Source organism: Atheta coriaria, unplaced genomic scaffold (genome assembly GCF_025399875.1).
Source record: "Atheta coriaria isolate IRGN ID8LTWV9N9 unplaced genomic scaffold, Caltech_Dcor_3.1 hic_scaffold_9_pilon, whole genome shotgun sequence".
Classification (NCBI taxonomy): Eukaryota; Metazoa; Arthropoda; class Insecta; order Coleoptera; family Staphylinidae; genus Dalotia; species Dalotia coriaria.
Window position 1 is genome coordinate 3,031,942 of NW_027045451.1, and position 12,648 is coordinate 3,044,589.

The 12,648-nt window shown below is 38.6% G+C and overlaps 2 protein-coding genes across 3 annotated transcripts in view; both read right to left on the reverse strand.

Moving 5' to 3' along the window:
• Nucleotides 1-7,633, reverse strand: part of LOC135798076 (uncharacterized) — a 36,639-nt gene extending 29,006 nt beyond the window's left edge. The window contains exon 1 of one of the 2 annotated variants that reach the window (XM_065310763.1): nt 7,496-7,633. The gene's annotated coding sequence lies outside the window, so the exon portion shown is untranslated. Of the gene's footprint in view, nt 1-3,361; nt 3,850-7,495 lie in introns of those variants that run through there. The other variant, XM_065310762.1, reaches the window with a different exon arrangement.
• A 274-nt stretch (nt 7,634-7,907) lies between these two features.
• Nucleotides 7,908-12,648, reverse strand: part of LOC135798752 (nucleolar protein 4-like) — a 40,630-nt gene continuing 35,889 nt past the window's right edge. The window contains exons 4-12 of the mRNA XM_065311696.1: nt 11,848-11,902; nt 11,165-11,239; nt 10,894-11,042; nt 10,623-10,766; nt 9,965-10,171; nt 9,762-9,908; nt 9,516-9,694; nt 9,268-9,452; nt 7,908-9,198 (exon numbers count right to left, since the gene is read on the reverse strand). Of these exons, the coding sequence (XP_065167768.1) occupies nt 9,035-9,198; nt 9,268-9,452; nt 9,516-9,694; nt 9,762-9,908; nt 9,965-10,171; nt 10,623-10,766; nt 10,894-11,042; nt 11,165-11,239; nt 11,848-11,902 (1,305 nt within the window). The 3' untranslated portion in view covers nt 7,908-9,034. The remainder of the gene's footprint in view (nt 9,199-9,267; nt 9,453-9,515; nt 9,695-9,761; nt 9,909-9,964; nt 10,172-10,622; nt 10,767-10,893; nt 11,043-11,164; nt 11,240-11,847; nt 11,903-12,648) is intronic.

Below are 12,648 nucleotides of genomic sequence, written 5' to 3' on the forward strand. Positions count from 1 at the left end.
CGAGCGCAACAGTCACAAAACAGTAATAATTATAACTTGTAATTGCACAATATTAAAGCACGAGCAAATGCATTTCTTCGTAATTATAATTGACTCTTTAAGGTCCAGTGAACTCGCTTATAAACAAACCACCGTGCGAGCCGCGGATGTAGTCGAGCATCGCGTCCAATCGTAAGTTATCGCGAGTTGCGAGTTCAATTTGCTTACCGGCCGCTGCTATCTTCGGCTACCATTGCGACGCGTCGCGCTTTGGTGGATCAGACCAATGCAGCAACAAATTATTTATTGTCGTACGATTATTAATGTAATTACGGCGTGGCTGTGCGCTTGCGATAGCAGCGCGCATAAATAACAATGAGATTAATTCGTACAGGTAGGTACGCGAGAGGCATCCGCACTAACGATTAAACTCTTTTGCCATCGAGTTTACAACCGCAGCGAGTGTTCGATGGATATGTACGTCAAAAAACGCCTTTTGGCTATGTAAATACCGCAGGAAAATTTTCTGTAATTGCTCTCGGGACGCATTATGGGATATATGCGCTATCGTCGCCGTAGTTATAAAAGAAGCAAAACATTTTAATTAAGCGCATGTAAAATGATGATTTATACCATTATGTGTTCTGTCTTCTTCGGTGCTCATCTCGCTAAAATGTAAGTTGGAATTTACTGAGTATGTGTGTGCTTTTGGTGCGCAAAAATTTCGCAGTGTTTCACGACGACGCGCATAAATCAAACGTTGTTACAGCGTTGTCAATTTGCACATAAAAATCGGATTATTTATAGCTGCTGAGAAGAAACAATACCTCGATTACCTTCGAACTTGTTTTTTTGTTATTTGCCCAGAGCGTGTGCTACACTTTTTTCTGCTTCTAGTTTTATTTCCTTTTGGTTGTTCGTTTGCATATTACCATAATTATATTATAATCTCTTGCATTGCCTACGTCTTGTAATGTCATAAGCTTGTTATATATTATTATTATTCAATATTCTTGTGTGATTTATTCATTATTATTATTATTAATATTTGCTTCTTCAGAATCAGTTTAAGTTTTTTTTAATTTACACAATTTGTTGAGAAAAATCAAATTAAACGCGACCTAATTCCCGCAATTAGTTAATTAAATTAGAATCACACAAATTACCTGCGCACTGAGCACACATGATGTTGCAATATGTAAATTTACAAAACAAAGATGGCGTAAAACCAAGCATTTGAGCAAATTTCCCAACATCAAGATTCCGATTCACTTTTTAACGAGAATTTACACAAATCCCAATCGAATGCGCACACGTTTCTAGGGAATCCTTGCGCGCATGCAAATCAAGCCGGACAATAAAACGCGATCTGCGTGTCCATTTACGTGTCACTGATGTCTTCATGCACTTTCGCAATAACGAAGCGAAATGACTCAAAATAAGATAAAATTATGCCGGCGTCGCGAGAGGATGCGTCCTGCGTCTGAAAGGAAGTTGATCCAATCGGCATTCAATCCGTTCTAGGTATAGATATAGATATATACCTAGTTACGTTATATGTGGTAATATATAATAATAGCAAACGATCGCAGCAGTCGCCGAGTAGAAAAGAAACAAAAATCTCGCATTACGAGTTCGCTTTCGATATTTATATATTTATTCATCCTGTCCGGTTCGTAATAAGTTTCCTTTTCTTTATGCACGCGCGCACGCTGCTGAGTAAAAAATTTTCACTATGCGCCGCTCGCGGACACGCCACATGCCGATGGATGCTGGAAGTTGAAAGTGGCAAATAGTCGTTGTTTAGTGAACTAATTTAGCGCGGCGCGAGACGCGGCCCGGAATTTCTTTCTTGTTTCATTCGTAGTCGCTTTAATCGTTTGCATTAATAAATTAATATGCTCTTGGGCGTTGTTCTCTCTCCATTAAGCGACTTGCGAAATGCAATGACACCGATAATAACACATTAAATCTCATTTATTATGAAATGTGCAATTATTGCGCCAACAAATTATAGATATCAATTTAAAACCGTTTAGCCTAACCAGAACGTAAATGTATTTAATTTATAAACATTTTTATGCGTAAACAAATTTATATAAATCGTTGGTGCTGAGTCGAATTTCCCTACGCAATATTTTTAAATAATTAATCACGAGAGTTACCGAATGTTTTTAATTATTATCAAAACAAGAAATATGTTTTATTCATAAAGCAAAAACATGATTTTCAAATTAACAAAAATTCAACCAAAAATTGTAAACAGTTTAAATGACAAATTGCGTGAGGTCTGGTCGCTACGCACTGGAAATCTGTTTCTATGATCTAACCATTCATATCATTCCGCGGAACCAGAGAAAAGCATTCAGCGTGTAGACAAAACGTGTAAATTCAAAACCAGCCGACACATGGAATACTAATTAGTTTCGGAATTCCACAAACAGTGAAATGGAAATTCAGAAACAAATATGAATACCAATCGTGGTTATCTCGCCATCGATGACGGTGATTCTTCGAAATTGACGCTAGTTTTAATGCATCATGCATTCAATGTCACCTTCGCGCTAAAATTATCATCAGTTTAACGATAACTCATCAACATTCCAAAAAATCACATTCCGTTTTGTTGTGTAATTATGTCTGACACAAAAATCAATATTTTTGTTGTATAACAAAATATTTACGCAAAATTTATAGGCATTAAGGTATTTACTCTCGATTAATTACTTTTCGTTTCGTTTGCCATTAAACCGTTCCCAATCCAATTGGAAAAGCTACTAACGTGTCTTGAATGCAATGTAATCGCATAGGAATTACCGGCGATTAAATTGACACATTGGCACGTATTGTGTCATTGTCAATGGACGAGAAACTATCTTGTATCTTTCATCCAACTAGCGATTGCTATCGATTGCAATCCGATTGTAACTTTCGATTGTGTCTCAACCTTTTCCACAGCGTATCAGTTTCTCGTTTTGTTCGCATTGTTAACACTCATCTGCTTTTAATTGTTCATATTATAATACACAGACGCGCGCCACACTCACCTACACACAAAGGAATAATCACGAAGAAGGATTTGCTTCGCACAAGCACAAAAAAAAGCAGTCATTACGTTCGGTGAATGCGTTAATGTGGCTTTAAATTTCGCACGTAGGTGTCCTAGGATGTAATCGAAAAGCGGTCTCCTCGAGCATTCGTTTAGTATTTTTCTAACTACTCTACGCTCCACTAAACAATACCACAAAGAAGTTAATATTTTATAGCCATAACTTGACGTCATATCCTTCAATATATAATAATAATTATTTCCTATATTAGTAAGCAACTTGAAAGATAAAAGAATACCAACGTTTAGAATAATACAGCTGAGTGGACTTACCAATTTTTAATTCAAATCAGTTGGCGGATTATGCTAAAATCTAGCAGGCAAATAAATTTCACACTTTTATTGCGCCAGAGAATAGTCAACACACGGGGCGAGATAATTTTGTGGTTTCCTTGAGAATTGCACATAAACAAAACTTCTTATCGCACTTGAACGCGCCGTGCTTGTTTTGGTGAACAAACCGACATTGGAGTATCGAAGATCGCTCGATGCAAAACACCGGAATGCACGCACACAAGCGGTTTACTCGCGAAATTTACAAATGTTTAATTTCGAAAACGGTCATTAAAAGTCTGTTACCAGATTGCAACCGGGCTGCGAGTATGAGAAAACACTGTTATGAAACTGTTAGGTTTAGTTCCAGCGTGGTGTGTAAGCGTCGAAGAGTTTCGAGTTTCGCTTCCGTTGTCGCGAACGGTTAGCGTTTGACTGAGTGGCGAGTCGCCGTCTTGGTTGCGGAGGTACGTCGCGAACACCGAGCGCCTCGCGCTCACACTCTGCGCGAGTTTGCGGAGTGGAAGCATTCGAATCGTAGCGGTGAACTAACAGCTAACGACAGAATTCTTCGTCGCTACCGCGCGCGCATTCGATAGACGTCTGCTCGTCTGCCGCTGGACCAAAGACGTAAACGCCGCGGTAAGCTCGCAAAAAATAAATTGGCATTGTTATTGAACACTGACTGACTGACTGACTGCGTTTTCCGACTGTTTTTGTTCGCTCAACTGACCGATGACCAACATCAGAGTACCATTAACAGACAAAAAATATTCTCATGTGTAATTTACTATGTACCCGCTGCAATTTTATTTCACCAGCAGAGAAAACAAAGCGTTTTTATAATTAACTATTTTTTTAGTATTTTAATTAAAGTCACAAACATAAAATTTTTATCGTTTTGTAGGAGTCCTGCTCTGTTAAATTAAATTGAAAATTTTCGTGACGCTCAAAGGGTTACAAACTTTGCTTGCTGCGGGATTTAATTGACAATGTCACATCAACTTCATTGTACAGCATTCGCAACGTTGGTTTCAACACAAAGCCCACAAAAAGGAACTATCGAATTAAATTTCGATTCAAAATTAAACAAAACCGCCTAAAAACTAACTTTAAGGTCATTTCTGCACGCAATTAAATTTCTGGCAATGCCAATATTATTATTATCCTTATTCTTTTGTCGATGAGGTAAATTTAAAAAAAAAAAGTCTAACAGTTTGTCATAATATTGTGACACATCCTTGTTTATAGTTAAGTATGAAACCACGTAATTATGTAAATGGTTTTTACATCAGAAAGATTTTAAAACATTGTAATGTATTGTAATTGTGCAGCTCACATTGATAACTGTAAATTCTCTCTTCTAACATTGAAGGCGCTTATCTCGCATCGACAATTTTTGGCGTGGGCATATAAACCTGCCTTCAATATCTTTCCTTTATCGCTTTGCGTTGCAACGACGCTTGTTCCGAGCGATATCTTTGCTTCTTGTGAAAGATGTTAAAAGCAAGTGTTAACAATACATGGTGGCCCGTGCGCGACAACAAATTTCGGCGTTATCGGCCATTATTTCATTCTTCCTTGTATTATTTAGTGTTGTGTTTTATTGGTCTGGTAACGTTATGTGTGTGTTTTGTTTTGTGATATCGTAAAATCAGTGAATGATGTGAGGATTATTGTGTGAATGTGTAATGGTCAATGGTCATATTGTTCAATTATTTACGTAGATTTTTACTGAAAAGAAGAGAATACGTGAAGCGTGAATATGTTTAACAGGAACTCGTCAAATTGCACAAGCTTTTTAATACTCGCTGCTTCCGCTGGCGTTTAAACGTAAAATCTACGCAGGAATCCATTTTAAAAACGAAAAATTTTCTATTGTAATTTCCGTAATTAAATCTGTTAAATTTCTCAATGTTTTAAATGCAGAAGCATCCTTTCATTTGCCACATCAAGCTGGAATTTTTAAACAACGCGAAATCGCGTAAGAATAGACAAATTGCACACACGTTAGCGCATTTGCGCAGCGAGAGTTTTATTTTCTAGCCGGAATATTATAGTACAATTATAATCTACATCAATTGCAAAATAATGCTAGAAGTTGCATCTCTTCTTGAGCGCGGCGCTGCGTCGCTGATTTTAATTAATTTTCGTCACTATCCGTCATTACGCGCGCAGCAAAAGATTAAGGCCATAATGTCTATTCCATTTATTATGTAATAATTAAAAACGGTACGTCTACGCCTTGCTAGCGCGTCCCAAACGCTTGTACCTGTTTTGACATCGTGCCTCTGCACGTAATGAACCGTGACGCAATCGACGCGCAGCGTATTGTTTTCGGCATGAAAATATAATGCAACCTTATGGGAAGCGATTGTCTCGAGCATAGTAAACCAGAACAACGGTACAAACCGACCCCATGATCTCCATTACATGTATGCTACTCGTTGCAAATCGCAATGGATTTTTAGATTCATGTAAAAATAGATTACGGCGACGTACTGATTTAGTTTCACACACACGGGAGTTATATAATCATTTTCTTCCTGATACTTGCATGAAGATGACTCTTAAAATCCTACAATATACGTAATTAACTCCCAGAATGATTTTCAGTTTGTTTTTTAGGTTTACTTGGTTGCATAATTTTTAAAATTAAATTTTGGATGGATTTAATCATAATTAGTATCAAATAAACAGAAAGAATTGGTATGTTTTTCTGCACATGCCACTGCATAGCTATGAATTGCATCGGATAAAGTCCTAAAGCTCTGAAGTTCTGAAGAGCTGAAGCTCGCGCGGCGAGGCTAACGTTCGTCGGGTGAAAAAAAGCGGCGTCGAGCGCGAATGTTGCCCCGCTGTGTCCAGCGCGACTTCTAAACGTGACCGTGCATCGTTCATCTCCACCATACGTGCGCTTGATATATTTACCGCACGTGTAAAATACGTTTACGATGTATTATTATTATATGGGCAAGGCTGGCACTATTAATATGGGTAGGTGTATGGCACTTCATGCACGCTAATGAGATATAGCAGCTCTCGCTGGCATTAAAGACACGCGTTCGCATCGAAGACAAGCTTCGGCTCTGCGACGCGAAGGATACGGCACAACAAATGAAAATATAAAATGTTTTACGATTTTTACGTACACCCCTCACGCGTGCAGTTGTGTGCGCGAGGCGTGTGCATGAACGCAGAAAGTGCTGCATGTTTGCTCAAAAGATTTATAACGTGAAACTTAATTTTCTTTAGCGTGCGCACCTCGGCGAATATAATCTTCGGCTTGACGAAATAAAAGCAAGAGCGCGGCTCGCATGCGTTTCGTGTAATATTTGTTCATGGCTCGTTGGTTGGAAGGGCGCTGCGGGTATTGGCTCGTCTTTTATTTATAAACGTCGATATTTATTAAACGAATTTGCGGAAAACGCATACAAATCAACGTATTCCAGGAACATGTATAAAGCTTGGATTCTTGGAGACGATTTGTTAAGTTTTGTTACATCATGTTATCGCTAAGTTAATTTATACCCTTAATAATTTTAAAGTTGTGTAGGGCTTCCCTGAGCAAGACGTTTATATATTGCATATTATCGGAGTATAATGGTATTGCTAGTATATGGTGCAGAATTGACAAATTGAAATATTTAGTAACATATTCTTAATGTAACTCCATATAGCCCCATACTATCCCTGGGGACATGCATCAGGTGTGCACTTGACTCCGAAAGTAACTGCGAGTGTTCGTATACACTCTCGTTTCGTTGCAATTTATCAATATTATATATTCAGTTGTATTTATTTATACGCTTATACGCTAAAACGTTCTATTTAACAGAATCCTGTTATAGTCACTTACGATTTTTAAATTCATCCGAAAATCCGTTCATTCCATAAATGTAAAAATGCGTTTACTCAATCTCATTTAAAAATTACAATGATAAACATGTTACGATCTAAGAATTGTATGCGAATACGATGGAAAGAACGTGGAGAATTCCACTCCAAATACAATAACACTAGATAAAGAATTGCAAATTCTACGTGGTAAACATCACACCAACACATGCGCATCACACACCTATAGATATATGTTTCTAACGTGCAACCGAAATTTGTTAAGTTTGTACTTACTGTGAACAACTGAGTAGGACCATGGTAGATTGACGACCCTCGAGAAAATCTCTCCCTTGGAACAGCCCTCCACATTAAAACACTACCGGTGCGGAATACTTTCGACTGCGTACTGAGTAGGATCTACGGCCATATGCACTATCAGTATTTCTGATATCAAAGTAGTGTGTCAAACCAGTTTTACTCTTGATTTGACTATAGGCAACCAAGAATACACCCTTTGAAATTGTATGTAACCGTTTGTGAACTTTGTAAAAATTATAGAGCAATGGGAACGATTTATTAAATAGAGAAATAAATTTACTTTTATAGTATTTTTGGCAAATATTATTATATTAAACACTATTTCCAAGAAGGTACTTAGTGCTCGGTGAAATGAATTTCATTAAATTCAGTGCAGCATTACCGGAAATGTTATTAATATTTTAATATCAATAATATTATCGTTTATATACATTGAGAAGTACATTGGAATGTTAAATATACATACATTAATTCCACTGATCGTTCGTAAATCCAATACAAAACGTGTTTGTCGTTTACTTATATTGAAACAGAAATTAAGAATATAAATAGTAATTACTTGTAAATCTTGTGGTTCCATATCGCTTCATCTCGCGGATAATATATATAAATATCTACAACACTTATCAACAATCACAGAAACATGTTTTTTTTCAGATCGCTAGAATTATTTGCCTCCAAAAAGTTATTTGTAGTTTTGCCTCGATATTAGTCATTAAGTAATTGCAGACAAATGCAAAAGTAAGTGTGATATAAATGTTTATTATTCGAGTCAAGAATACAAACTTGTACTCTAGGTAAGTAAGTTTACAAAAACGTAAATGTACACATGAGTCGTCGGCGATCTTGCATGTTATGAATTTCGCTTTATAGTCTCCAAGATTTTGTTGTTTGCAATAATACTAGTTGTATTACTCGTTAATATAGTGTAGTTTTTAAAATATTTACAAAATTCTCTTTAGCATCTTTGGTACACACCGTTTATATTATTAATTAGCCTTTTTAAAATAATATAATCGTTCAACATTTAGAGTTTTTATCAAATATAATAAACATTTCCCCTGTAATAAATTCAATATCTTTTTAGGTTTATCAATTTCTCCATCTAATTTTTATAATTTATAAATAAATATATATAATTTTTGTTATAATTCTCATCTTCATTAGTTTAGGAAACTTTTGTACATTCAAAGAATATTGATTATTCATTTATAATTACTTAGAAAAAAGTCGAAGAAGTACACGCGACTTCCGTCAACCTTCCGCTAACCCTGCTAATAATCGAAAAACACTCAATCAATCGCACAATTTAGTAAGTAGTTAGAATAGACACTTGTATCTGTGCTCATTACTGCATTTCACACGCCTCTCTCCTACGTCCCATTTATAAATCAGTGCTTTTACTAATTACTCGTATCGAAAAACAATTAACAATACTAAACGATTCGCTTATGGCAAATGACTATGCAAGCTCATGTCGAAGTAAGAAATAGTTTTCGAAAAGTCCACGATGAATTATTGTTGCTGTATAAGCAGCTGCTCCAGTTCGTCGGCGGATCGGAGCAGAAATGCCGCCGATTCGCGATAGCCCGTTATCAGTTGCCTCACCGCCGCCATTTCCCCGCTGCTAAGCTTGTGGTTAAGCAGAGGTTTCTGCTTCATACTTAAATCGGCAGGACCTGAAGCATCATGGGAAAACACCACAACAATAAAGATATTTTCAGATCGTCAGTAATACAATACTATACCATTTGTTAGAAGTCCTCCGGAATTTGCAGTGAAAGGACTCTGACCGGGAAACAGCGGGTAGGGTCCTGCCCGTTGGAACGCTTGTGAGAAGTTTGGTCTGTACATCGCTGTCGGTGCGGCCGAGCCAGCAGTGCTGGCAATTCCAATGCCATTCATTGGACTTGAACCCAAAGCACTCGAAACGCTGCTTGGCAAAACAAAAATCAAGTAAATAACTCCGCTGTTAGCTTCATGTTGTTATGCGCACCTTAATGAACCTGACTTAATGTCTGGCGTGAGCGCGAGCCCTTTGCTAATGGAGTTCGGTGTAGACGAAGGTGTGGTGGACGACGGAAAGACGCTGGAAACGGCATCCGTTTCCAATTTCACCGGTGTGCTAGTGCTAAAATCTAAGCCTCGGTTAATTGACGCCGTCGTGTCGGTCGCCTGAAAACAAACATCGAGCGCGTTAATAAACAAACACTCGCATGACAATTCGAAGAGGCGTGCTTACGGATGATCCAGGCGGTAGCGGCATCGGCTGGCTGACGGGCTCCAAGCCCAGACGCATTCGCTTCGCATTGTGGCTCTCATTCTCGCAGGCGGACGCTAGGATTTGTTCAGCTTGCACGGACGTGAGATGCGCAGGTGTCGGCCGGGTCTGCGATAAGATTAATTATTCACTCAACTTAAGCGTGGGCCGGCTGTAAAACTTACGGCATCCCATGCGGAGTTCGGATCCCGCGCACGTTTGTTCCTCCTGCAGGACTTTAGATAGGTGCGGATGCGTTTGCGGGCACGCTCGGCGAACTCGGGGAACTGCCGTGTGCAGGAATCGATGATGGCCTGTATCTTTTCCTTCGGTTGCTTGCTGATCGGCACCATGCGATCCAGATTTTCGTCGACAAACAACCGCACGAACATCTGCAACGTGAATATTTAATCAAATAAACGTAAGGAAACAAAGAACACATAACTGTTTGGCGACGAGTGGGAAAACGTATTCGCCTAATGATATACAATTTACATAAATAAATAGTTCCATACACCGGTACCTAATCAATCATTCATATGTCGGCGGCAAGAGCGCCGCGTGTAACAAAAGATAGTAAAATTTGTTATATTTAATCCGTGCAAAAGCTACAACATTTGTTGACTTGCTGGTGAATTTCATATTCAAATAAATGCACATGTTCCAAACTGTGTGTTCCATTTGAATGCATTTTATGCAAAACTCTAACGCAACTTTAATAACACACTCGATGCGTCGTTGCATTTTTTTCAGGGTGTGTTTGCGCGCAATATGCGAGCATTTCGCCAGCGTGCTAAATGAAAAGGAGCGATATGCAAGTGTTGCAATGCGACGCATACGTACATTGAAGGCCTTCAATCTTTCTGGGTCGTGCGTTTGTGTGTCGATCTTATCGTCGCTCTCGTCGTCGTCGTCATCCTCGTCCTCCTTGTTGCCGCTTGAACTCGTCTCGTCGTGTGCGGACCCGGTTTCAGCGTTGACTGGACTCTAAAATCCCAACGCAAAAATCGTTAATCTTGAAATATTTAAAGCTGGTGCAAAATACACATGCAAATAAAAATAGAACAACTCTCAACTGAGTGCAATTTGCGTTTAAATTAAAACATAAACTTACAGATTGGTCTCTGGGTGCTGGTGGAGTTGCCTTGCCACCTTTGGCGAGTCCTAAAGCGTGATATTGTGCCCACAACCCCGCCATTTCTTCACTTCCGGCTAAGCTCGACAAGTCTGGAACTTCTCCGGTGCCATTTCTATTGTTTCCACCTGAAAACGCCAAGAATATTAAAACACTGTCCTCGTTGTTACTGATTAATATCAAAGTGTTCATTGTTTACGACATTTTTTTAATAATTTGGACTTTAACGTGCGTGTGGGTGTGTGTTTACCTTGTGCTTGATTGTGGTAGTTCCATGCCAAGAGCATCAACTTGAATTTGTCGGAATCTTTCATAATGCCGGTTCCTGCAGCAGCCAATCAATCAAAACACGTGTTAGTTAGCAGGGTTGGTAGTTAAAAATAAAACAAGTCAAACAATCATACTGATATAATAAGAAATGCAAAACTGCAAAAAGTCGCAAGTTGTAGTTGTGAGAAAGACGTCCGAATGTGTGAAAATATAATAAAGACGTAAGCACTCATGTGCGCGCCATTCAAGAAAAGGAAAACAGAGGAGACGCCTAATTAATAGCTGGATTTAATTACCGCGTAATCACGAACCGGAACACGGCAATTAAAAATAAAACTGAGAGAAGTGGCATTGCTACTGCAGCGATACCAGAACGCGGGCTCATCCGTCCCTTGGTCGAACGCGTTTTGTTACTTTTTCGCAACAATGAACGACAGCGGAAGAAAGCAAACGGTTCATATATTCATGTGAGAAAAGTCTAGAAGTGTGCGGAACTGCAAACCAACTCTGCTAACTTGAGGTTATATATAAATTTGCAGGCTGTACGACTTTTTAAATTTGTAATCCACGATCGTATGAAACCGAAAGTTTGTTTTTAAAACACGTAGCGCATGTGTGAAGTTACAATAATGTTGGATTATCAGGACAAATTGTTGTGGTTACCTCCAAAATGGTCCTCTTCGTTATTTTCAGAGGACTCCGGAGTTGACAAGCTTTCCTGAAACAATAGAATAGTAAAATTAAAATCGATATTCTGAACATATTCGATTCGAAAAGCATTCGTACAAATTGGCGGTTAGCTAAAGCCTTGAATCTTGGATCAGGCAAAGATTCGTGTTTTTGTCTTGCCTGCTTGATTCCGCTGCGTTCGCGAAAACATTTAAAGGTTTTTATCGCGGCTTGACGTTGCAGTTCGAGTGTGCGTTACTTCAATAGAATGCAATTTGAGTCTAGGTCATTTCACCACGCCGCTCTGCCTATGCACGGCTGCCACATTCTATTATGGTATCTACGCTACAAACAAAAGTAACCTGCATACGCGTCGCTTCCATTGTCTATGTGACCAGAAAAATGCCCGTCAATAAACACTTTAATCATTTGAATTGGTAATATGATGGCAAAATACTTCGGTTTCTTAATTAACTAACCAAACAAAACAAAAATGGACTATCTAATCACTTAGCCACAATTGTTATTGTTTGGACGTCTTTTAATGTACACCTTTGTATTGGAATTATGGAATTTGATGGTCACAGGAATGATCGCAAGCTTCACCTTTCGCAAACCTTGCAGCGTGCGCAATTTGATCCTTCGCATGACCACTTATGGCAAAAGTTCACAAGTCCAATACCGCGCTTTTTCATTTCTATTCCAAATCGAGCGGCATTGAATTTTAACAATAGAATTTCGTTCTATCGGCCAATAATATCAGGATATAATGAATGCATATACAGATATAGACAT